The sequence below is a fragment of the Prunus dulcis genome, chromosome 8 (genome assembly GCF_902201215.1).
Source record: "Prunus dulcis chromosome 8, ALMONDv2, whole genome shotgun sequence".
Taxonomy (NCBI): Eukaryota; Viridiplantae; Streptophyta; class Magnoliopsida; order Rosales; family Rosaceae; genus Prunus; species Prunus dulcis.
Genome location: NC_047657.1, coordinates 1,696,650 through 1,720,785, shown reverse-complemented (window position 1 = coordinate 1,720,785; position 24,136 = coordinate 1,696,650). Strand labels below are relative to the sequence as shown.

Genomic DNA, 24,136 nt, shown 5'->3' with positions numbered 1-24,136 from the left:
TATTGGTTGTAAATAAATGAGACTTAAATCTCCACCATTATATCAGAGAAGGCATGTAAATAAAATGTGGCTTGGTAGAACCGCAGAAGTTGAGAAATTCATGTTCAGTGTCTACCCCGAAGCTTGTCTAAAAGTGTATCTAATCCTTCATGCGGGCCACTTCCATGAGACTTCAGCAACAACGCTGCAAAACTCAAAAAAGTAGAGAAAACCAATTAGCCTTGCCCAAAAAGAAAGGAAAAAAAAAAACCACTTAAATTAGGAAATTTGAAAATAATTGGGTTGTTAGTTTCAAGTCAGCCATGCCAAGAAATAGAATTTTGAGACTAACAAAAATACTAGCATTAATTATCTCATTTGGATCTCAAACTTAGGCTTCAAATATGGTATTGGTACCCCAAATAAAACCTCCCCATTGGAAGTGCCCCGCATGCAATGTGTAAGTAACTGAGTGTCTGCATACCTTCAGCCGCCATTGGATAGAGATCGAAGAAGGTACTTGCTGACTTTAAAAGTTTCTGCGTATTTATATAAATAAATAAATCAAACAATCAATCAAAGGAGGTAATTATATGTAAGCATGATAACTAGGTTATATGATCCGTACCAGTACGAAATCACCTGGTTTGAATGGAAGTTCTTCCATGCCAGTTGCTTTCCTGCATGTGTTCTCTTGTCAGGGCAGAATTTAGATCAAATGTATAAATTCTCTCAAGAACAAGACAATTGGAAATAATACCTAAGAAAGAGCTCTCCTTCAACTTGTTCATATTCAAGGAATGTGCAACCAGTGGCAAAGGGTATTTCTTTGTCTTTCCACTCTGTAAAACATCCAAAGACAAATCCAATCACTAGAAAATTGCATTTGAGGTGCCAATGTTATGTCCTATTGCAAAACATTCTTTTAATTGATTAGATTTACACAATTATTAGTCGTGTTTCAACTTTGTTGACTCAAACATGACCAAATTATTAAACACGTAACACCATACGACACACAGTAACGCAATCAAATTTAAGATGATTAAGGTTGTGAAAGTTACCAAGATGCCAAATTACACTGGCAGTCAAGTTTCCACCTTCAGTCGCAGCATCAAGGACAAAATGAATATTGGATCCCATTGCATCCATCACCTTGGTAAGAAAATGCACGATCGCCTGGGCATATTCCCAAACACCTCATTTCATTAGTAAAGTACCTCTTTAACAAGAAAATTTCTTAATCAAATTATGTTATTAAACAAATGAAATTTTGATCCCATTCTAAATCTCATTTATTCTTTAAACAAATAAGATATTGACATATATACGGACATTATTTTTCGTGAATAAATTAGGCAAATAAATCTGGTGTTCCTAGCATGATTGAATTAATTTCTCAAATGCCAACAAAACCTATTAACTTGTCGCATCTTCCAATTTCAATAAAATTCACTATGAGTAGAGATGAAGGAGAAAGCAATGAAACCTCTTTTCCTACAAAAGGAACATAAAAGACAAGGTCTTGATAATGGCAGTCATCAGCCAGAAGTTGCTCTAGAGCTTGTATGTCCTTGGCATTGATGGCCTTGTAGAAATCTTGAACTGCCTCCAACACAGAAGGTGGGAGTGGAAGAGGTGCAATCCCACAAGATCCATCATCACTGCCAAAAACTCTCCATTTCTCATATTTGCAATTTTTCCCAACAATATTTGAAAATAATTTTTGCTGCAGCTTTTTCCCACTTAATGACAATTGGGTCTTCTGGTTTCTGATATGACTTGTTGCATTGAGTGCTTGTGGAAAAACAAAAAACAATGTGTTGAGGTTGAAGCTCTTGTTTGGTGTGAGGCAAGCTCCTACAGAATATTGGGTCAGAGAGGCCATAATTGGGAAAATTTGTGAGAGAAAGAGAAAGGTTGTTGTTAGGCATCCTAATTGGTTGTTATAACAAATAAGATGATTGCAAATGAGGCAAGGAATTGATGTTCCTTATTGTAAAGCATTATGGAACTTTTGGTGCACTTTTTATCTATCTGCAGCATAATTGTGAACTAGGCAAGGAATGCTTTTCATCTTCTAACCAATATTCAGCGTGGGCCAGTTAGGATCAAACTCTGGCCCAAATACAATGCCTTGATTGGGCTGATTTTGCATTGAAAGTAAGGTGAATGCTAGGTCCTAGGTCCACTCACCAGAAAATCATAGAAACTCCCCCAATGATTATTTAAAAAAATTCCAGACAGATTGAATAAATGCATGTATTATAATATAAGTGAATTGATAACAGCACGTGATTAACATCGTGTATACTTACCTCTCTGGACTGATTGCGATAATCTAAAATTTATAGGGCTTCGAAAACTTTGGCAGCAAGTATACTTGGGTAAAAATGAAATTAATTAAAGGAAAATCTAAAATACCTAACATATTAAAGATTTTACGAAGTGTATGTTTGCACATTAGACTGAAAATCCAGATCTCATTAGGTTTTTATTATTTTTTCTTCTTAAATCTTTTGAACATATCTTAATGTAGTCCAACCTGCAATCAAGATCCAATATCTTCGATTATGATATTTGAACTGCAAAGGCCAATTCCTTCCCGTTGGTTAGATTTTGCGAAGCACAACAACAGAATTACTGTTCTGTCTTTCGCTTTTTGTGCCTCCCTACTGAAGCAAATATGCGGCCCCCCACCCCTACCCGCTCTATAACAAGCCTCTTTTTTAGGCCATTAGCACGCGCTTGTTTGGGCCACTTGATTCAATTATTTGCCTCACTAAGTCCAAACTTCTTCATTTTATAAGCGACTATGAGATTAATTTGTAACTCAAGTGATTAAGACTCTCATTTATGTATCCGACAATCGATATATAAGTAGTTTGTGATTTCAAGTGATTAAAAATATTTACTTATGCGCACATATATTATCGAACATCAACAAAAATGTCATTATTAAGTTGATAAGTGAATGGTATGTCTAACCTTCGTGATTATCTAGAGGGTTAACCCTAGTGTCTCCTATCTTCACTTTTGTTGATGCAATTTCCGTTCTAGGCATTTCCAACCTCTTTTAATTCCATTTTTTTCACCATCTCAATTAGCTGGAAAGAGTTATGGGTCACTATCAAGCAAAACCAAAAACCCAAATGAAAACTTTGCAAATTAAAATAGTCATTTGGCACCAAATGTGGTTGGGGGATCACTTGTCCCCACCATCCATACATAACTTATCCCCTTACAGATATTCCACTTGTTTCCATTTCACATTGAGGGGACAGACCTACGCTAGTGATGCATAATTTTCCTTATTCTTTTCTGTTTGTATGTTTGCTTTATTCCCAAAATTCTCTTCAATGCCATGTTGACTAGGGCTTCCCTATAATTGTAGGCTTATATTCCCTACACCTCACAATATTTGTTAGATTTATGTACTTAATTTCTCACAAAATAATTCAAATACAAATTAATTAATGCTCTAGTGTATAATACTTGCTGCCTTTTGTTCCCTACATATATCTCTCTTTTCTTCCATAATTAGGAAGGGGATGGTGTATTCTCACACATTGCCAAGGTACTATGAGGAAAAGAATTGTATTCTCCCACGCATTGGTGTGCAAATCAAAGTTCTTTTCCATCAGGCTATACCCCGTTGGTCCCTTTATATGTTTAAGTTATCATCTACTTCGGTCCATGGACGGTGAAAAGGAAACATGATCTGATAGAAAAAAAATGGGTCAGAAAGAAAAAAACCAATACAGCCAGGGAGGTACTTGCAAAGTTTTTACTAGTAGGTCATGGACAAAGCAAATTTGAGCTGCTTTTTTTGGGGTTTTTGGGAAGGTTCATGCATGGGCAAGGAAAAGAGCCTTTTTCATGAAGAGGCATGGACCTGTGTTGTTGTCCCTTCAGAAAACCGCTGACTTACTTCCATGACATGAACAACTTTATCAGATACAAAGGTGATCTTAAGACATCACCATACTCCTCATCACATAAAAAAGTTGAAGTGTCTCTTTTTATTTTCAAATTTATTTTTTTTTCCCCTTGTTGGGTTGGGAGGGCTGCTTAGTCATTTTCATTATGTGAATTGTTCTGCAATTAACTGAAAAGATGAGCAATCATTATATGAAGGGATTTAGAGTGAATCCACCAAACGATAGCAGTATATCCATAGCATACTACTAAAGCTTGTTGTACAACAGAATTTGAAGCATGCAACCAAGTATGCAGAAAGCAAAATCTACCATATGGATGTTTTTGTATTTGTACAGGATACTTCAAAGCCGAAAAATCGAGCACTTGCAGACGATGAACTCTCATCTTATTAGTTAAGCTACCTAATTACAAGAGATCCCCTCCAAATTTGATGAACAATGAAAAGGAGAAAAGCTTAACGAAATCTTTCTTATATGTCCTGTACTTGCCTCACTGGTATTTTTCATAATGTTATTAGTTTTGACTAATTTCCAAATGTTATGAGAGGGAAAAAAACAAAAAAATATACACCCATGACAGAAAGGAACAGATGAATAATTAAAGATTTGTCAATTTTTCAAAGGCGGCATGTCCCTCATAACCCCAATCATATCAACTATAGTTAGGTCCCTTCGTACTCAAAATTTTCTATGAATTTATATATATAATTTTTTTAATATATCCAGAACTGCACTAGAAACCATAAACTATTCTGTCCCTCCAAGGCCCTAGCTTTTAGTCTATTTCAAGGAAATTTAAGCAATGTTTTCCAGAGAAAAAGCAGTTTGAAGGATTGAGGCAGCCAGTTCAATATCCCACTATCACATGATGAGAGATTTAAAGAGACTTAGATGAGATAGAAAGTAGCAGTGTTGTTATTAACCTCATCATGTCAAGCAATGCAATCACTATTATTCTCTTGCTTCTCAATATCTTTCTGTGTCCTGCCACCTCTGCTCTGAACCAAGAGGGCCTCTCCCTACTTTCATGGCTTTCAACCTTTAATTCTTCTTCCTCTGCTACCTTTTTCTCTTCATGGAATCCAGCTGACCAGGATCCATGCAAATGGGATTATATCATATGTTCCAGCAGCAGTTTTGTTTCTGAAATCACAATCACCTCACTCAATGTTCCTACCAGTTTCCCAAGCCAGCTCCTCTCCTTCAACTATCTTACCACCCTTGTAATCTCAAAAGGGAACCTCAGCGGAGAAATTCCACCCTCGATTGGAAACTTGTCTTCACTTACCACCTTGGATCTCAGCTCCAATGCTCTAACAGGTAAAATTCCACAGGAGATAGGAAAGTTATCTAAATTGCAGTTATTATCACTGAATTCCAATTCCTTGCATGGTGTCATTCCAAAAGAAATTGGAAACTGTTCACAGCTTCAACAACTTGAGCTGTACGATAACCAGCTATCCGGAAAGGTTCCTGCAGAAATAGGCCAGTTATCGGCTCTGGAAATCTTCCGTGCAGGCGGGAATCCTGGAATTCATGGGGAAATTCCAATGCAGATATCAAACTGCAAAGCACTAACTTTTCTTGGCCTTGCAGCTACGGGAATCACAGGGCAGATTCCAAGCAGCATAGGACAACTAGAGAATCTCCAAACACTTTCAGTCTATACTGCAAATCTCACAGGTGCCATCCCACCAGAAATTGGTAACTGTTCAGCCTTGGAAAATTTGTTTCTGTATGAAAACCAGCTTTCTGGTCATATTCCCGGTGAATTTAGTCGGTTGAAAAGACTCAGAAGAGTTCTACTGTGGAAGAACAATCTGACTGGAAGTATTCCAGGTGCTTTAGGGAACTGTTCGCTTTTGATAGTGATCGATTTCTCAATGAATCTTCTGAGTGGTGAGGTTCCTCCGTCTCTTGTAAATTTAGTGGCATTGGAGGAGTTTCTGCTGTCTGAGAATCATATATCAGGCAGCATACCACCTTTATTTGGAAACTTTTCCAGTTTAAAGCAACTGGAATTGGACAACAACAGATTTACTGGCAAGATTCCACCTGTCATTGGGAAATTAAAAGAACTTACTCTGTTCTTTGCCTGGCAGAATCAGCTGTATGGAAGCATACCAACTGAGCTGGCCAATTGTGAGAAACTTCAAGCTTTGGACCTTTCACACAATCTCCTCAATGGGTCAGTTCCAAGTTCTCTCTTTGACCTCAAGAACTTAACTCAATTGTTGCTGATATCAAATCAACTTTCAGGAGTTCTTCCAACCAATATTGGTAACTGCACCAACTTGATCCGCTTACGGCTGGGATCAAACAACTTCACAGGTCAAATTCCATCTGAACTTAGGCTCCTTCATAGATTGACCTTCCTTGAATTGTCAGAAAATCAATTTAATGGGGAAATTCCTCCTGAAATCGGAAACTGTACCCAGTTAGAAATGGTTGATTTGCATGGCAATGAGCTCCAAGGCATGATTCCTTCATCTTTCCAATTCCTTACTGGTCTTAATGTATTAGACCTTTCCATGAACATGTTAGAAGGCACGATTCCTGAAAATCTGGGCAATCTGACATCCCTAAACAAACTGATCATCAGTGGAAACCACATTACGGGTTCCATACCAAAATCATTGGGCTTCTGTAAGGATTTGCAGCTGTTGGATATGAGCAGCAACAATATCACTGGCTCTATCCCAGATGAGATCGGACGCTTGCAAGGTCTAGATATTCTCTTGAATCTGAGTTGGAATTCTCTGACAAGCCCCATTCCAGAAAGCTTCTCAAATCTCTCAAAACTTGCCAATATGGATCTCTCCCACAATATGCTGACAGGAAGCCTGAAAGTACTGGGCAGTCTCGACAATCTTGTGTCCCTGAATGTCTCATACAATGACTTTTCAGGTCCACTTCCCAATACTAATTTCTTCAAAGATATTCCATCAACTGCATACGAGGGCAACCCGAAGCTATGCATTAACAGAAATGAGTGCCACTTGAACGGTAACCTGCATGACAAGAAATCCATCAGATATCTAATTGTTTGTGTTCTTCTTAGTGTGACAGCAACTATATTGCTTATGCTTGCTGGAATAGCTTTATTCGTTAGAGTTGCTGGAATCACATTTGGGATGGACAGTAAAGAAGAAAGTCATTTGATATGGGATTTCACCCCATTTCAAAAGCTTAATTTTTCTGTTAATGATATTGTGACTAGACTATCAGATTCAAACATTGTGGGGAAAGGTTGCTCAGGAATGGTTTATCGTGTGGAGACTCCGACAAAACAGGTCATTGCAGTGAAGAAGCTATGGCCGGTAAATAATGGCGAGCATCCACAGATCGACTTGTTTTCTACAGAAGTTCGTACTCTTGGATCAATTAGGCATAAAAACATAGTGAGGCTTCTGGGATGTTGTAACAACGGAAAAACCAGACTGCTTTTGTTTGATTACATTAGCAATGGCAGTTTGGGTGGATTGCTCCATGAGACAAGGCTGTTCTTAGACTGGGATGCAAGGTACAAGATTGTACTGGGAGCAGCTCATGGTTTAGCTTATCTTCATCATGATTGTATACCTCCAATAGTTCATCGGGATATTAAGTCTAACAACATCTTGGTAGGACTACAGTATGAATCTTTTCTAGCAGATTTTGGCATTGCAAAGCTTTTGAGTTCTCCAGAATGCGGCAGAGCCTCCAACACAGTTGCAGGTTCTTATGGCTACATTGCTCCAGGTGAGTCTAAATTCCTCATATTCTTTTGTGGTCTGTTCATTGTGTTATTCGGGTTACTCAATCAAACCAGTCTAATGTCATAGTTGTTGAACTTGTTCACAACCCTTAATCTCTTATTTTTATTGTTGATGAATCCAGTTTCAATGTTATTTTGCTTCCTATAAAGATGATGTAGGTCACATGGTTTTGATATCTGACTAATACTGCTTGTAATGTAATAATGTTTTGCAGAATATGGATATAGTTTGAGAATCACAGAAAAGAGTGATGTGTACAGCTATGGAGTGGTGCTTCTTGAGGTCCTAACCGGGAAGGAACCGATGGATAACAAGATTCCGGAGGGTGCCCATATTGTCACTTGGGTCAATAAGGAACTCCGAGAAAGGAAACGGGAATTCACATCAATTCTTGACCAGCAGCTAATATTGAGATCAGGGACACAAACCCAAGAGATGCTTCAAGTGCTTGGGGTGGCTCTGCTCTGTGTTAATACTTGCCCAGAGGAAAGGCCAACAATGAAAGATGTAACAGCAATGCTCAAGGAGATCAGGCATGAAAATGAGGATTGTGAAAAACCAGATTTTCTTGGAAAAGGAGATGCGAAAGCTACATTCCACAGTTCCAGTTTTTCCAGGTCATCTGAACCTCTAATTGGATCACCTTCTTGTTTTCCCACAAACCCCTAAAGTCATCATTCCACTTCATTAATTTTTATTTTTTGTTCAGGTAAAAAGATACAATTTGTATAGATTAATGTCGTGTAGTAGCAATAAGACATGTTTATTGTCTTTCACTATGATTCAGGATTGCATTATCAGATTGGGGGTTTTCTCCGCTATCTACCTTAGTGCAGATAGTAAGGCTAAAGTAAAATGTGCCTAGTTCAAAAGTAAGAAGATACAATCAGATGCATGCTCCCAAAATGTGGAGAAACACTTGCATGAAACAGGGATAGCACTGTTTTACTATCTCCGGCCAAAAGCCCTAGGACACGAGTGACAACTTTTCCACGTGGCATATCATTATTAGCCGGGAATAGCAAAATAGCGATATCCCTTTTTTTTTCCCAGAGCAGAGGCTATGTTTGACAATTCCAAGCAAATATATTAAAAGAGAAAAATATCCTCAAGTTAACAGCATATACAGAATCCCACTCTAAACCTCATTTATTTCTACATATAACTAAGATTTCACTGTATCATCTGTCACATTTCGGTGACTAAAATTTAGAAAGAATAAAGAAAAACTCTGAATATTTAAAGCCAAGATTCCAGCAGATTGTCCCAACAATGCAATAAGCTGCTGCCATTGATAATGCAATTTCGTAGTACGTAAAATATCACACAAGGAGTGAGCAACAAAATTGCAATTATCAATTTGGGGACCAACAGCAGTAGTCATAGCTTTCAAGCCCCATTGGGTTTGTCTGTGGGGCCTTGTGCCGACAAAAATAGCAATGGTCGAGGTGACAATCTTGTTTAGCAGTTTAGCATGAGCCACAGAAAAAAACATGATATTAGAAACAAATTGGACCACTATCCTTCTCAAGCTTTTTCCAACAATTATTTTTCTCAAAAGAAAAAGAGATTTCATGATCTGCATGTTCTTGAAAGGATACACTGTCCTTGGACGTGTGACAGTGAACCATCTAAGGCCCACTCTGATTGTGTATGGTAACTTATGAGATTCTAATGGCTAATAATGCAAGCAACTATCCACTAAACGCTCTTCTAAATCTTTCAATAAAAGCAATAACAACTTTTAAGAATTGAAGCACAGTGCTTCAATCGGCATCCACTTTTTATCGATTTTTCCATTTTTTATCCCATTCTAAGCATGATTGATAATGTTAGGATAAAGAAGTTTTAAATCCTGCATTCTAATTGGTAGGTGAGATTTTAGAGCATTTACTTACTATAAATGTAAGAAGTTATGAATCAGAGAACTCAATAAACGAGACAGAAATGAGAATGGGATCAACTCCTCCTTCTCCTAATCAATCTAATTCCTGATTTTTCAGGTATTATATTACATAATTTTGATTCCATGTTTGTTAGTAAACGGGGGGAAAAGTCAGGAAGTGGAATAAATTCAATACTCATGCATTGAATTGGAATAATTCCAATACAAAAATAAACATGTCATTACAAAAAATAAAATAAAAAACTTTAGAGCCATCAAACCACCACCACCACCACCACCACCACCGGCTACAGGAAGTAGTACTAATAAAAAAGGCATCACGTTCATCACATTGGATTTATCAATCACCCTAGAATGTCATACACTCACCATGAATTCCAACATCTAATCTATCCTTATTTCATACTTTCACAACCTACCATCTACTTAATAGTATCCTAACTCATTCATCCGTTGATGATTTCAAGTTCCAATCTAGACACATAAGGAAGGGTGGGATTTGGAAAGAGAAAACCTACCCCTCATTGTATAAACAATAAATAAATAAATAAAATCATGCATCGACCAAGGAATGTGACAGCAGGAAAATCCAATAAGAAATGAAAAAGATGTTCTTATCAGCTGTTAAAGGTGAACAGTCTCCAAACGTATCCTGTCAACATCCTACAGCTTATACATCAAAAGACAGCCTCATAGTAGCATAGAGAACATACCATAACATTTTCTCCTTTAGGCAATGTCCATGATTTTGCAAGTGTTGGTGCAATTAGTTGCATGGTTTTTACGATGAGTTCATGGGGTATTTTTATTTCTCCTGTATAAATTAATAGACTGAAATTAAAACAAAACAGCACAAGAATCATCGAATAAATCAGCATAAGAATTGGGGCAGCGGCAAACATCGAAGATCAAGTGTGCAAAAATCATCAGACATCCCATATCTTGAGGGGGATGACTTTATTGATCATTACAATAAATAAAAAGTTTCTAATTACAAATGAAGAAAATAATGATTATATTACATTACTTCCTAGCTTTATAAGGTTTCAGAAATACCAAGCAATGAAAAAGGAAGATTTGAGGATTGGAGAGAAACAAGAAGAAGAAGAAATTATAAGTTACATTCTGATATCAATATGGCTGTCGGCCTTTACAAAGAAATTCCTGAAAGAAAATTTTTACTCACAGGTTATAATCTCAAGAAAATTGAAACCAAGATTTGCATATCACGGTTTTCTCTCTGGGTGCCACTTTATGCTGCATCCAACACTACAAAAAAAATGGGGGGAAAGCAATTACTTTTAGAATTTAACCATGGCTGAACATAATCCTAAAGACCTGACAAACGTCGCATAGGAAAGAAGTACCTTGGTTTCTGAATCGATGGTACCGGTTGGCCACTAAGAACACAATCTATTGCCAGGCTCAAGTCCCTACATGGAGTTTTCTAAATCAGTTTCCACACCTTACAATAGAAGTCATAACGCTAATATGAAAACGAATTTCCTACCTTCCACTTACAGACACATTATTACTAGGTCTTGAATCATCAAACTGTCCATGGTACACCAGTTCAAATGGCCTCCGTCCATCCTATTACACGGTAATAAATTTAGTTGCATGCTAGAAAGGGTAAAACAAATAGAAGTTGGATTAACTCAAATTGAGATACAGTGATAAGTTTACAATGAGTCCCCTAAAGGAAAGCTGGAATGAGGTAGTGTTCTTGAGTAATTTCAGCAAATCGATTGGTGCAGGTTGTGGTCACCTTTTTAAATAGAAAAAACTCGGGTGTGCAAATTGCTCCAAAATCCTGGGCAACTTCCTGTGACTGTATTAAATATATTTAACAAAGATAATGAATTAGAGAGTTACCAAGCATAACTGTTTCAATCAAATTGATATAGTATTACACTTAACACAATGTGCGACCTGAAGTTCTACTGCCCTCAAAATCTCAATTTTAGGAATGCTAACAGCTAACAAAAAACCATGAAAACCAGTAAAATAGGAAAAGGGAAAGAAGAGACTCAAGTTGCCCAGGTTAAGGAATAACCAACACTATCATTTCTTTTCCTTTTTTTCTTTCTAAAAAGCCTCACTCTAAGGGTAGCTTTGTATATTCTTCAATACATCTAATTTTACACTTGGAAGGAAATTCTGCTTTTCAGGGATCAATGTTTTAAAATGAACCATGAAGAGTCCCAGCCTGTCATGCATGCATGCCAAATATCAAGCTAGCCCTGCCCTTGGAGCCATTAGTACCTCCTATTCTCCAATGTTTAAAGATTAGCTAAAGTTGGGAAATTGGGCAAAAAACTATCCCTTTGCAAACTTATTAGCCAAATACTACCCACCCTATAATCATTTATCAAGTACTATCTATAATACTCTCTTATTGCCTACTTAACACTTTTCTCACTTTTTTCTTTCTCTCAGCAGAACCTGGTGGCTTGGCTGTTAAGGTCGCAGCTGGAGGTTGATGATGGAGTTGAGCTTTGAGGTTGAAACAGCTGCAAGCTTAGGCGATTCAGAAGAGAGAGCTAAAAGATGGGGTCAATGGTGGGTTTCGCGATACAACATCAATATAACACCAATAACCAGCAACGTAACACCAATAACACAGCAATATACAACAATACCATAGCAATATAACATCAATATAACACCAATAACACAGCAATACACAACAATACAAAGACAAGCCCTACAGCCCATGACAGCTGAAAACAAAAAGTCACAATTACTGCTCTCTTGTTCTTTTGTCTCATTAGCTTCTTCTCTTAATCTCTCTAGATTTCTAAGTTCTCTGTACTGGTGCTACATCAATTTTTACTACGTAAAAACAACAGTTTGTCCTCACCCCAAAAATTAGTCATTGTGACCTTTTTGTTTGCAGCTATCATGGGATGAAGGGTTTGTCTTTGCATTGTTGTGTATTGTTGTGTTATTGGTCTTATATTGATGTTTGATAGCTATGGTATTGCTGTTATATTGATCTGTTATTGGTGTTAATTGCTGTGTTACTGTAATTTAATAGGAATATATGTTAATATCATTTTTCTTCTGAATCGCGAAACCCACAAAGCTCAAGTCCATCATCGACCTCCAGATGCAATCTTAACAGCCAAGCCACTAGTTTCTGCAGAAAAGACCCAAGAATAGCTCTTCCTGTTCCACTTCTTATAGTCCCAGCAGAAGAACAAATCACAAAAGAAAGGCCCAAAATAAAAAAGAAATGAAGGGATTGAAATGGGATTTTAGGCGGAAATCAAAAGACAAAAACCAGACATAGAGAATCATCAATTAAGAGGCATGAAACAATCATCAATTAACCAAGTTCATTCCAAGAAAGGGTAAACAAACCTATTGATTGAGTGATTGAGATTGATTTGCAAGAAACAAAAGAGAAAAGAAACTTTGAGAGCTGAGAGAGAGAGAGCGAAGAGAGAGTTGAAAGAGAAAAGAAAAAAGTGATAAAAAGTGTTAAGTAGGCAATAAGACAGTATTTATAGATAGTATTTGATAAATGATTATAAGGTGGGTAGTATTTGACCAATAAATTTGCAAAGGGCTATATTTTGCCCAATTTCCCGATAAAGTTCAAGTTTGGATTAGTACATTGAGAAACTTAATTTTAATAGATTCATGTGTGCATACACACATGAATGAGAGCTTTGCAGTTGGACCAAAACCTAGCCAGATTCTTATGAGAGTAAAATATTGTCACTCAACTATTGCTCATTTCCAAAAGCCATATTGAGAAACAAAATCAAATAAGAAATGCCAGATTTATAAAGCTGTTAAGATTGGCACTTTGGAAGTAGCATACCTCGTCATATAGATATGGAAAAGGATATTTGAACAGCATAGCTTCTTCTGCCATGAATTGTGGTCCATCCTGTCAGGAAGAGTTCCCACACTTTGACTGATCATACAACAGCTTCACAAACTCTAACCCCAAATTATGGAGTTAGTACAAGTGTAGTACCTGTGGATGCGTAGCTACAGAATTCGAAGATATCGCAACAACTGCAAGTCCTTTCTGAAAAAAGAATGAATGATATCAATAATAACAATATATTTGAAATAAATATAAACACATTTGAACATGTTACTATCCTATATTAATTTGCTCAGTGAAGTTTGGTAGAACTTTAAAGTGAATCAAGCCTCTCAGAAGAAGCAAATTCAGGTGCCTTACCTTCATATAGAAATTTGCAAGCTTCACGATACCTTTTTTCAGGTGTTTAACAAACGGGCAGTGGTTGCAGATAAACATCACCTGCGCCATCACACTGTTAAAATGCATCTAATCCTTGCTTATATGTGAAGTAACATAGAATACAAGCAACCAAATTCTTGATTTAGTAAAGAAAACCCATGAGTTCACTTCCTGCATGAAGAGTAGCAGTATTACAGATTGTGGTTTACAGGTTGTGTTGATCTGTTCCTAAACCCTTGAATAATTCTTCTTTCTTTCTTATTTTCCAGAGCTACAAACCTAGTTCACGTGCATATATGCACAGAAAAAATTGGCATAATGCTGCCCGAAACTTTTTAAAGGTCCTGCGGTGGCAGATAGATCCACTTATTAATAAAGTATTCAGTGGAAAATGTTCCAGTTAAATCAGAATAACATTGCTAACCTCAAGAAATGACTCCTAGTACAATTCTTCAACTACAGTTCTTTGGTTTTATCTTACTGAGTAAACTGTTGGCCAATAATTAGCATTTTAAAAGAAAAAGGGTCCCTGCCACATGTAAGTTTTTCTTTTTTTTCTCAAAATTAATATACCAATTATGTAAATTGATATATGTGGCATTAAACTAATCTTATACCTATAATTGCATAAATTCATGGACATGTAAACTAGCTTAGCAACTGAAAATAACTATCAGACTACCTAGGACTCCAGACAATTCTTCAATTTTCAAGGCTGACAGACATGATAGTGGTATTCTTGCTTTATACACACTCTATCTTAGTGAAATGTCAAGCTTCCATGGTTGGGAAAAATGGTGATATGCCATCTGTTTTTAAGCTGTATAAAGCTCACAACCACATGTTTTTCTGAGTATCTGATATCTGGCAGCGTAACAGATGGCTGTTATTACTAAAGTAACTTGTTCTGAAAAAACTAAAAACTAAAAATAAAAATAAAAAACTTGAGGCCATATGAGCTGAAGGTAGTAACATTTTAATTTTATTCTCAGTTCATTCAGCAATTCGCTATACTATACGGATTGATCTTGGCTTACCTGGTTCATAAATAAGCTCAAATCTGCTGCTTAACTATCAGAGCTCAAGTTAAGCACAAGCAGCCTGATTATGATTTAAGCAATCATAAACTCCCAAGCAAGGCAAAAATGCTAGCTTTTCAAAGTGAATAACGACTGAAAAAATATGACAGTAACCATTACTTTTCTCACACACACACTATCAAGGTGCCATTTAAATGCATGAAAGAAGATGTATGGTTTAGTACTATTCGTTTAATATTTAGAATATGTACTCATTTTCTATATAGCTTTTTACTTAAATACCATTAATGGAATATTAGCACCTCCACATTGTCCTAGTCAGGCACTGCAAATTCCTCATACAAGAATTTTTCCTTCACAACTTGGGCATTCCAACGAATAGTTGCATTCAAATGCTCGTAAGACAACACGATATTAAATCATTTGAAGCCGTTATTTCATAAGAACTCACTCAGTTCCTTTAAGTTTATCTAGAAATCAATTCATAAAATATCAAATACAGACATATATAATCACAAAATCAAACAAACAAACAAAAAACAACAGCCATCCAAAACAAAACAAATACACAATGGGAACTCACCAGTAAAGCAGGATGTGATTCAAAATCCTCCAGTTTCCAAACTTTCCCAGTAAGTGGCTCTGGAATCTAAAATCAATTCCCCAAAATAATCAAAACAAAGAATAAAAACTCACGCGCACACACACTCAAAAGGAAGAATAAATTGTGAACCCAGTTCGGAACAAATCTAAAAAGAAATGAAAAGGAAAAAGAATCAGTACATATGTAGTACCTCAAAATTGGGAGCTCGGAAGCCCAAAGAGACCCCTTTGGACTCGGTTCTAGCTGCTCGAACCACAAGCTTTCTTGCGGGTAGGGTGGTCCGGAGTTGCAGAGATTCAAAACCCAATTTGAAGGACGAGCATTTTGTTAAGAATTGGGACACAAATTTGGTTGGGATGCGCGGTGAGCGCAGTGGACATGCGCACACTGAGTTCACAGGAACTGTGGCAACAGCCATGGCTGATAAGTTGCGGGAAGGTAAATCTACGGCTAGAAAATGGCCCCTCTTTTATTTGTTAATTCTTGTTTTTTTTTTTTGTTGTTAAAAAGACGAGTAATAGTTCTGAATTTGTTCCGGATTTGCGTTTTAGTCATTGAATACCGAAAACGGTTGTGGTAGTCCTCAACTCCACTTTTCTTTTTTTCTTTTCTCTTTTTTTCTTTTATTTTGAAGAAAAGTTTAGAGGGAGATTGGCTACTTTCACCATCAGTATCAGGGTAAATTCACAACTTCGAGACAGAAGGACTTATGCATGACACCTAACTGCCAGCTACTGCTAGTATGAATTTAAGTAGGAAATTATAAATCATGCATCAACGAGGACTACTAGAAGCAGGACTCGAACAATGGTGGGCTACACACAATGCAAGGATCTCTCCAACTGAACCAACACTCATTGGCAAACTGACCTAACATGCATGAAGCGGGCTAGAACCCCTATCCATTTGTTAAAGAAAAGGAACATGAAACCAACTCAACCAAACAACTCTCGTTTTTTTTCTTCAATTCCACTTTTGTTAACAATGTTGGTCCTACGGTTAATTCCTTACATTTTATGTTAGATCTAGGGATAAAATAGTCATTTTAGGTTGTTTTTAGTTCTCACCATTGTGGAAGGCAACTCAATAGAAAAAATAGGTGGGCATTAAAACCGGGGAACCGAGCCGAAATGAGTCGAAAAAACCGGGAAAAAAAATCATGTTGACCAAAAAAGTCTACTTCAGCTTTAAAATCGAACCGAACCGCTTTGCGTCAATTCTTATCCCAATTCTTGTCTTGGAAAAATCGATCTTAATTCAAATCAAAGCCTCACAATTCGAACATCCAAATAAAGTTTAGGATTAATCATAATCAATACTCAGTTAATTAGTCTTAGTCTCTGTGGAACGATACTCACTTACTACTACACTATTTTGCTACGATTTTGTGCTCTACAACTTTCTTATCACTTATTCATTTATATCCAAACTTATTAGTAAGCCTAATTAATATTCAAGTCACATTAACAATTTCAAGTAATATCTAGATATTTTAGCCCAATTAATACCCAAATGCCTTAGTTTCAGTTTATACCAAAGTCAGCTCAAGTCCTAATTTTTTGCCAAAATCTTGAAGGTCGAACAAAGTCTTGAAGGTCAGTTGGGAGTAAGGGTGGGCATCTCATCCGAATTATCAGCGTACCAACCGTACCGTACCGACAGTTTGGTTTGGTTTGGTTAAATAATTATTTTTTAATTTTAATTATTCCGATCCGATCCGTACCGAAATGTTTGGTTTGGTTAACGGAAACAAAATTCCTAACCCGACGAAAACCCGTACCAATCCGATATTTATACTTATTTTATTATTTAAATACAAAACAAGAAACTAGAGGTAAATATAATCAGCATTTTGTATCATTCCTTTATCACTACTGCATCACTTCTTTCTCATCATTGTATCACTACTTTATCACTGCTTTGTCACCACTGTATCACTTCTTTATCACCATTGTATCACTTACCCCGATACTGTAGCACTTTTTGGTCAGAGAGGAATTTATGAACTTCCTATGTTTTCCAGTTTCGACCTTTGTCCCTTTTTTTACTTGTAACTTTCCAACTGTTGATCCAAATTTTATGTTCTTTATATGGTTGGATTCAGTATGAAAAACTAAAGAACCCAGTGCGAAACAAATGTCAAAATTATTTACATAAATGTAGAGAATTCAATAAAAAGAACACTCAAAAGTTCAAACAACAAACACAAGTGACTCCTAGTACATCTTGAGTACCTATTGAATGATATAGTGACTAAGTTATTTGATTTCATACTTGGATGAATTAGGCTATTGAGATTTCCAGTCGGAACATATGAGACTTCCGAAGTCGGAACATTTGAGACTTTCAAAGTAGGAACATCTGAGACTTCTGAAGTCAGAATTTCTGAAACTTCCAAAGTTGGGGTGAAAACATCTTAAACTTCATAACATCTGAGTGAATAACCATTGAATGGATAGCCCATGGGTTGACTATCGCCCTTTAAATACCTAGGCAGATGAAGAGCAAAATATAATCCGACTTAACACACAAACACCAAAATCCTACTTTTTTTTTCTAACACTTTTCATTTCCTAATATACGATTTACTTTTCAAGCATGTAGATTGGTCAAGTTCTTCAATTTCATTAGTGTAAGTTTATATTCTCGCAATTTACATTATGTCATTTTCATATTCAAATTATTTGAATTATTTTTCTTTTCATTCTTCTTGAATTTTCATTAAGTTTAATTCAAAGTCTATTTCAATTTATCGTTCTTATTTTTGCTTTTATCTTAATTTAACTTTAATTATCGCTTTAATATATTTTTCTTATATTTACTTTCTTGTCATTTGGTTTAATCACATTTTTGAATTAATTACATTTTCATCACTAAAATCCCAAAATTTTAAAAATAGACATACAAAGCTCAACCATTCTTGACCCTAAGGAAGTGAAAAAAACCTAGGTCAATAGGAGGTCTTGGTCGATCAATTGGCTGATTAGTCAGAAGTGCGATCACAACAATTCGATCTTCTATCTAAATTGGTGGCTTGGTGGTGGCACGTCTACACAATCTAAAAGAATGACCAAAAAGTTCCTTCCATCAATCACCTCGGCTGAAAGTGGGAAACATATCTTGAGAAGATTTGGGGGTGGGCGTAAGGGCCCGGCACAACAAGTGGGGGTGTTAGATGGTGGTAGGGAAAGGAAGGGAGTACGGTGTGGGTTGGCTGCAGTAGGTGGGGAGAGGAAGGGAATGGATTACAAGGTACGAAACTAGGTGCAATGGGTGGTAAAGTAATAAAGGTGAAGAAAGGGAAGCGATTGGAGTTTTTTTTGTGTGTAAAATTTCAAATTTTTATATTTAAGTCAATTATTTTTAAAGATATAAACATTTATGGCATGTTTATTAATATGTAATTGGATTAAGATGAATTGAAAAGAGTTAGATTTCGGATTCCTATTAAAGTTGTTTACTAAACCATATAGAATTTGGGTCGGAGTTGTATTATTCCTTAAGTTGTTTACTAAATTCACATGAATTGTAATTGAAACCAAATTGATTACTAAAATGCCCTCATTGTTGGGTTAGAATATATGACAAATTTTAAAATTTTAAAATTGTGTGAGGATATAATAGGTAAAAAAATAGATTCCTAATGAGTTAGTTTTCCAAGAATTAGAATACCATCTCCCACCCAAAAGTCCAATTCCTCCAAAATCATGAGTTGAATTCCTGATTTTGTGTGGGTTCCACTCGCATTTTGATTCCTCAATGTGAAGTAAATATATAAATATTTGTAATAGGAATTCAACTCCTTATTTGAATTTCAATGACGGATTAATAAACATCCTATTATTATTATTATTATATTTTCACATAGGCATTATTAAAAGTCAAAAAGTGGGTCTTTTTGTGCAACATTAGCAAAATTAACGCGACACATCTAACACCCCCAAGTGCAACATTAGCAAAGTTGGGTTTCAAGGGATAACATGACACAAATTGAATTTCACAGGGCCAAGTGAAACTATGACTGAGTTTCAGGTGGCAAATAAATAATTAAGCTAAAACAATATAAACACAATTGGTGTGCCTAAAATTTAAAATAAGGGATTTTTACCGAAATGGTCCGTGAACTTATACCAAAGTTTCCTCCAATTAATTTTTACATTCTAATGGTCTTCCAACTTTCTTCAGTGTTGAATTGATCCCACCATCAAATTACATCAATATTGCCATCAATTTTAGGGTTAAAATAATTAATTTGTACTAAAACAGTGGTAAAGTAATTAGAATTTGTCCAATCTAGCCATAAAATTTGGAATCTGTGCCATCATGTGATTCTATCTAAAGAAAAATAATACGAATTACCAATTTGAAACAAAAGAAAAAGGACCATCTCGAACAAAAACCCTTAAAATAAAAAGGGACTAGCAAGCAACACTGCCTCGCGAACGCCCTCAGATGAACACTTATGTTTTGAACGTCTAAAAACTTGAATAATATTTCTGCAACTTAAAAATGGTATTTAGTACATTCAAGTGATCTATGATACATCTAATCTCAGATTCAATTGTGTAGTGAAAATGCTTGATCCCCTTTATACCGTGACAAGTTTGATCGAAACTTTGTTCCATTTTCACAATTTTTTTTTCAATCCGAGCTAGAAATTGGGATCCAAATATTTGTACGCGCTTAGTTACTGCTATAAAATCCCAAGAAAAATTATCAACGGCCAATCCTAAAAAAAAATAAAAGCAAAATCATCGTAGCAGCAACAAAGCATTCCAGGTGAAGGGAAAAATCAAAATATTGAAATGGGTTAAGAAACAAAAATGTTATCCAATAAACATTGGAACACATCTCCATGGGTTTTAAGGAGAAGGTTCAAGCAGAGAGGATTTTGATTTACGCACAAATAAAATCCTGGAAACAATTTTCACAGAGAATAGGTTTCCAAGAAGAACTATGTGCAAGAATCTATACACGGACAAGAAGAGCTAGAGAGAGAGAGCTAATTTTCGGCTAAGACTGCTCCGATTGAGTGGAGGCTCAAAGCAAGGAGGAAGTTTATGAATCGTAAACCCTACATTTGCAAGGGCCCATTATATAGGAGTTACAAGTTTCGGCTTAAGAAGGAGATATGCTAAATAACAAATTTGTCCCTGTGATTTCCTAAAATTACAAGTTTGCAATAGGGTCACCATAGTAATAGTGGCAAGCCATGTGCCAATTCTTGACATGGAAAATTTTGAGAATTTTTTCGAGAACTTATCTTTTCCGAAACACATGAATGTTTTAAAAAAAAATAAAAAATAAAAAATAAAAAGAGTCTCCCTTTTTTCAAGTTTATGAATTTGGTTTCGATATGTATGCGTAGCTCAATCTTGGTACGAAACACTTGGAAAGGCTTATGAGATGTTGATTGAACGGTGGACATTTTAAAAACATAATGCTCCAAACGTTTTACACCTTATTAGATGACGGTTTTATGACAAAGCTCGGAAAGCTATCAGTTGATCTACAAAGCTTTATGAAATAATTGTTGATGTGTTATATACCGTTTCATTCCTGCTTCAGGTTCTTTAGGTCTCCTGAGCGTATCAAATGTTTCATTTCTTAGATACCCTGCAAGAGTGTATTAATCAATTTTTTCTTTTAATTTCTTTATATTTAAAAGTATAGCCGTGCAGCTATACTATATAAATAAAAAAAGTTCACCAGTATAGCCTTACGGCTATTCTACTCATCAAAGATACCGAAAAAACCCCAGTATAGCCCCGCGGCTATACGCGGAAATATATGGCTATACTATTTATTAAAAAAATAATTACAAAAAGATGTTACAGAGTATAGCCGCGCGGCTATATTTATTGAATATTCGACCCCATTTCCCCGAATCGAGGTAATTGGAAAAGTCGAGCTCAATGAACAAACAGTTAATATTCTGGAAGTTCCGATGTTTCTATTAACCAATACATGATTCTATAAATTCCCATAATCAAATCAGTGCACTGCAATCTGTCTACATATTGTTAAACGGGGCGATGACCAAAAAGAAAAAAAACCAAAAAGAAACAGCAGTTTTGATTACAAAATGGAAGGCAGCAAAGGATCTAATGCACTACGTACTAACACATTTGTGCTGATGTTGGTTATTTATTTTAATAAAAATTCATGACAATCAATCAGTGTATCACTTGCACTGTTTATAAGCTAGCAGTATATCCAAAGGCATCAATGTCAAGGTACTTGATACACCAACACCAAGCACAAGAATCATGGCGCAATCCATACATCATTGTGTTCTCAGTTCAAAGTGAGTGTAGCATTACCTGAACTCCAAGCTGCGGCCGAACTGTAAGATAATGCAAGGGAAAGTGAACATAACCAGGGGAAAGAGTGAAGGAGTAGCGTTGTAGAATCATTGACAGAGCAATTTTCGCTTCAGTGGAGCCAAAGTTCAAACCCACACAAGTTCGAGGTCCCAATCCAAATGGTATGAATGCACCTATGTTATTGTTAGTTGCTTTAGCAACCCCTTCCAAGAATCTCTCTGGTTTGAAAAGATGCACATCCTGTCCCCAGATTTCAGGATCATGGTGAATTGCTATGGTTGAGATAACCAAGTCAAGATTAGGAGGAAGAGTGAGCTTTCCCAGTCTAACTTCCTGTTCAACTTTCCGTATAATTGAAACAGGTGGAGGATATAACCTTAGAGACTCATTAATGATCATACTAATCTGCATGAAAATGAAACAGAGATAACAAATCAGGATTTAAAATTTTAATTGAGAATATATTTCTGCCACTTACAAGAGGAATTCATTGTGTTATTGACTTTCTTACTGTTTTCAGTTTGGAAATGCCATCGGGATGTGGAGTTTCTTTGCCAAATAATTGTATGACCTCCTTTCTTGCTTCCTCTTGCCAATCTGTATGGATTGCCAGAAGCAAGACAGTCCAAGAAAGCAAAGTAGTAGTAGTTTCTTGTCCGGACATGTAAAACGTCTTGCAATCATCAACAACTTCGTCCACCGAAATCCTCTGGCTGTCATTGGCATCATGTTGAGCCTTTACAAGTAATCCAAGATAATCACTTCCAAATCTGTCTTCTACTCCGGTCATTGCCTTCTCTTCTCTTTTCTTAATAATCTCTATTATAGAGTCCCGTATACCTTTCTCAAGTTTCTCCGATTCTATCTCATCACTGGTTTTGAAGAACTTACTGCAATTTTCAATGAAAGACTAAACATGAGAACAGAAGTAATGCTCACTCATATGGGAAAACAATAAAAGAAGAATGGTTCTCTGCATAATGCTCCAACTATACAACAAAAATGAAATTGAGTACGTTTCTCCCGGCTATATATTGCAAATTCGTTTGAGTATGTTTCTCATGGCTATAGTGCAAATTTGTGCTCAATTCAAATTTTGTATTTGCATCAATATCTCTTCTATTTTAGGGAGAGCATAAGCATGAGTCAGATTTTTTGAAGATACAGAGAGAATTTTTTAGGCATGAATCTGTGTTTATTAACATAGTAAGGTATATTGTGTATGCTAGCAAATTGAATGGATCCCGAAATTGACCAACCAAAGATCATTCGGATGCCATTTATATTGAGAAGTAAGAATCTCAAACATTAATCAATCAATCAATCAATAACTAAGAGAACGGAGATTGAATGGCTATCCATGCGGTTCCCCAATGATTTAGTTGAAATGAAGTTACCTAATGACAGGAACCCTGATTGCGAGATAATTTTTGTAGATTATGAAGCCTAACTTGGTCAACATCTCAAAAATATGCTTTCCTTCAATATAGCTGCTGCCAAATGCTGTTCTGGAAATCACTTCTGAAGTCAACAACCTAAACTCTTGAAGCACATCAATCTCTTTTCCTTCATAATTTTTCCACCTTCCTAGCATTGTCTCAGTACTAGCTACCATTGCTGGAATCATACTCTAGTAAAACAATACCATCCCATCAGATTTGACTTCACTACCATACCTAATTTACTACACTACTCTTTGCAAGAAATTACCATCAACGGTAAAGAAACTTACTTTTAAGCTCTCTCCATGGAAAGAAAGAGTGGCCAACTTTCTCAATTTTTCCCATTTTTCAGCTTTGGTTGTTGACACCAGGCCATCTCCTAATAGCTTCTTTACAAAGTTTTGGACCTCTTTTTTTGGATAAGCTCCATCTTTGTTATTCAGTATCTGTTTGCACAATTCGGGTTCTGTGATCACCAATTGAGCTTGAGAACCATGCCACTGCAGATAATTCTTTCCTGTTGATAAAGATGACCAATATTTAGTACTTGGAACAAAAACCACAACCAAAAAAAAACAAAAAAGCTAGCTAATTGAGATAATTTCTTACCATAAATCTTGGTCCAGTAGTGAATGTGAGGTTGGACTAAAGGAAGTGTGTCGTGGGATATACTTTTGGGCCTGGCCATGGCTTCTTTCATCATCTGGGAAATTTCTTTGTTGTTACCATGGATGAGTCTGTAAGGAGGGCCTTGGATCCCCTGCAGACCCATCTGCTTCTGTATGCGAGTTGGAGTCCACCATAGCTTGTGAAGGATCTTGATGAGAACTAAGACCAGCAACAAGCACAGAAAGCTTGAAAGAGTCAATACCATGCCTCCTAAAGAACACATCTTTCTTTCTTTCTTTCGTTCTT

The 24,136-nt window shown here is 36.2% G+C and overlaps 4 protein-coding genes across 9 annotated transcripts; 1 reads left to right on the top strand and 3 right to left on the bottom strand.

Annotated features, from left to right (window-relative positions):
• Nucleotides 1-1,871, bottom strand: LOC117638159. The gene is made up of 6 exons (XM_034373276.1): nt 1,469-1,871; nt 1,044-1,158; nt 740-821; nt 608-659; nt 464-518; nt 1-184 (listed from the first exon to the last, which is right to left on the bottom strand). Exons 1-6 carry the CDS (start codon nt 1,865-1,867, stop codon nt 105-107), a joined length of 783 nt encoding a protein of 260 aa, XP_034229167.1. The 5' UTR covers nt 1,868-1,871; the 3' UTR covers nt 1-104.
• A 2,724-nt stretch (nt 1,872-4,595) lies between these two features.
• LOC117637109 lies at nt 4,596-16,011 on the bottom strand. Of its 5 annotated transcripts, none has more exons than XR_004587150.1 (11): nt 15,644-15,943; nt 15,433-15,498; nt 13,789-13,869; nt 13,576-13,629; nt 13,417-13,485; nt 11,353-11,415; nt 11,095-11,177; nt 10,952-11,017; nt 10,771-10,853; nt 10,298-10,398; nt 4,596-6,931 (listed from the first exon to the last, which is right to left on the bottom strand). XR_004587150.1 is itself a non-coding variant. In XM_034371903.1 (10 exons), the coding sequence occupies exons 1-9, from the start codon at nt 15,869-15,871 to the stop codon at nt 10,811-10,813; spliced, it is 753 nt and encodes a 250-aa protein (XP_034227794.1). In that variant the 5' UTR covers nt 15,872-15,943; the 3' UTR covers nt 10,159-10,398; nt 10,771-10,810. The 5 variants fall into 5 exon arrangements, 2 of the variants coding, with proteins under 2 accessions (XP_034227794.1, XP_034227793.1); XR_004587149.1 differs by lacking the exon at nt 4,596-6,931 and adding an exon at nt 8,808-9,134; XM_034371903.1 differs by lacking the exon at nt 4,596-6,931 and having other exon boundaries at nt 10,159-10,398.
• LOC117637108 (receptor-like protein kinase 2) lies at nt 4,825-8,457 on the top strand. The gene is made up of 2 exons (XM_034371901.1): nt 4,825-7,661; nt 7,893-8,457. Exons 1-2 carry the CDS (start codon nt 4,850-4,852, stop codon nt 8,345-8,347), a joined length of 3,267 nt encoding a protein of 1,088 aa, XP_034227792.1. The 5' UTR covers nt 4,825-4,849; the 3' UTR covers nt 8,348-8,457.
• A 5,398-nt stretch (nt 16,012-21,409) lies between the features above and the next one.
• On the bottom strand, nt 21,410-24,136 carry LOC117637521 (cytochrome P450 CYP749A22-like). 2 transcript variants are annotated; one of them, XM_034372427.1, is made up of 5 exons: nt 23,831-24,136; nt 23,512-23,738; nt 23,177-23,409; nt 22,291-22,669; nt 21,410-22,184 (listed from the first exon to the last, which is right to left on the bottom strand). In XM_034372427.1, exons 1-5 carry the CDS (start codon nt 24,111-24,113, stop codon nt 21,756-21,758), a joined length of 1,551 nt encoding a protein of 516 aa, XP_034228318.1. In that variant the 5' UTR covers nt 24,114-24,136; the 3' UTR covers nt 21,410-21,755. The 2 variants fall into 2 exon arrangements, with proteins under 2 accessions (XP_034228318.1, XP_034228319.1); XM_034372428.1 differs by having other exon boundaries at nt 23,512-23,733; nt 23,831-23,912.

What these genes read in the sequence shown, in the direction of transcription:
- LOC117638159 (XM_034373276.1), bottom strand. Translation starts at nt 1,867, where the DNA reads ATGGCCTCTCTGACCCAATATTCTGTAGGAGCTTGCCTCACACCAAAC. An exon ending in TTCCTTTTGTAGGAAAAGAG is followed by an intron (nt 1,159 to 1,468) that starts GTTTCATTGCTT and finishes GAATATGCCCAG; the next exon opens with GCGATCGTGCATTTTCTTAC. An exon ending in GAAGGAGAGCTCTTTCTTAG is followed by an intron (nt 660 to 739) that starts GTATTATTTCCA and finishes GAACACATGCAG; the next exon opens with GAAAGCAACTGGCATGGAAG.
- LOC117637108 (XM_034371901.1), top strand. Translation starts at nt 4,850, where the DNA reads ATGTCAAGCAATGCAATCACTATTATTCTCTTGCTTCTCAATATCTTT. An exon ending in TTATGGCTACATTGCTCCAG is followed by an intron (nt 7,662 to 7,892) that starts GTGAGTCTAAAT and finishes AATGTTTTGCAG; the next exon opens with AATATGGATATAGTTTGAGA.
- LOC117637109 (XM_034371902.1), bottom strand. Translation starts at nt 15,871, where the DNA reads ATGGCTGTTGCCACAGTTCCTGTGAACTCAGTGTGCGCATGTCCACTG. An exon ending in TCCGAGCTCCCAATTTTGAG is followed by an intron (nt 15,499 to 15,643) that starts GTACTACATATG and finishes AATTGATTTTAG; the next exon opens with ATTCCAGAGCCACTTACTGG. An exon ending in CCATCGATTCAGAAACCAAG is followed by an intron (nt 10,854 to 10,951) that starts GTACTTCTTTCC and finishes TTTTTTTTGTAG; the next exon opens with TGTTGGATGCAGCATAAAGT.
- LOC117637521 (XM_034372427.1), bottom strand. Translation starts at nt 24,113, where the DNA reads ATGTGTTCTTTAGGAGGCATGGTATTGACTCTTTCAAGCTTTCTGTGC. An exon ending in CTACTGGACCAAGATTTATG is followed by an intron (nt 23,739 to 23,830) that starts GTAAGAAATTAT and finishes CTTTATCAACAG; the next exon opens with GAAAGAATTATCTGCAGTGG. An exon ending in GCATTTCCAAACTGAAAACA is followed by an intron (nt 22,185 to 22,290) that starts GTAAGAAAGTCA and finishes ATTTTCATGCAG; the next exon opens with ATTAGTATGATCATTAATGA.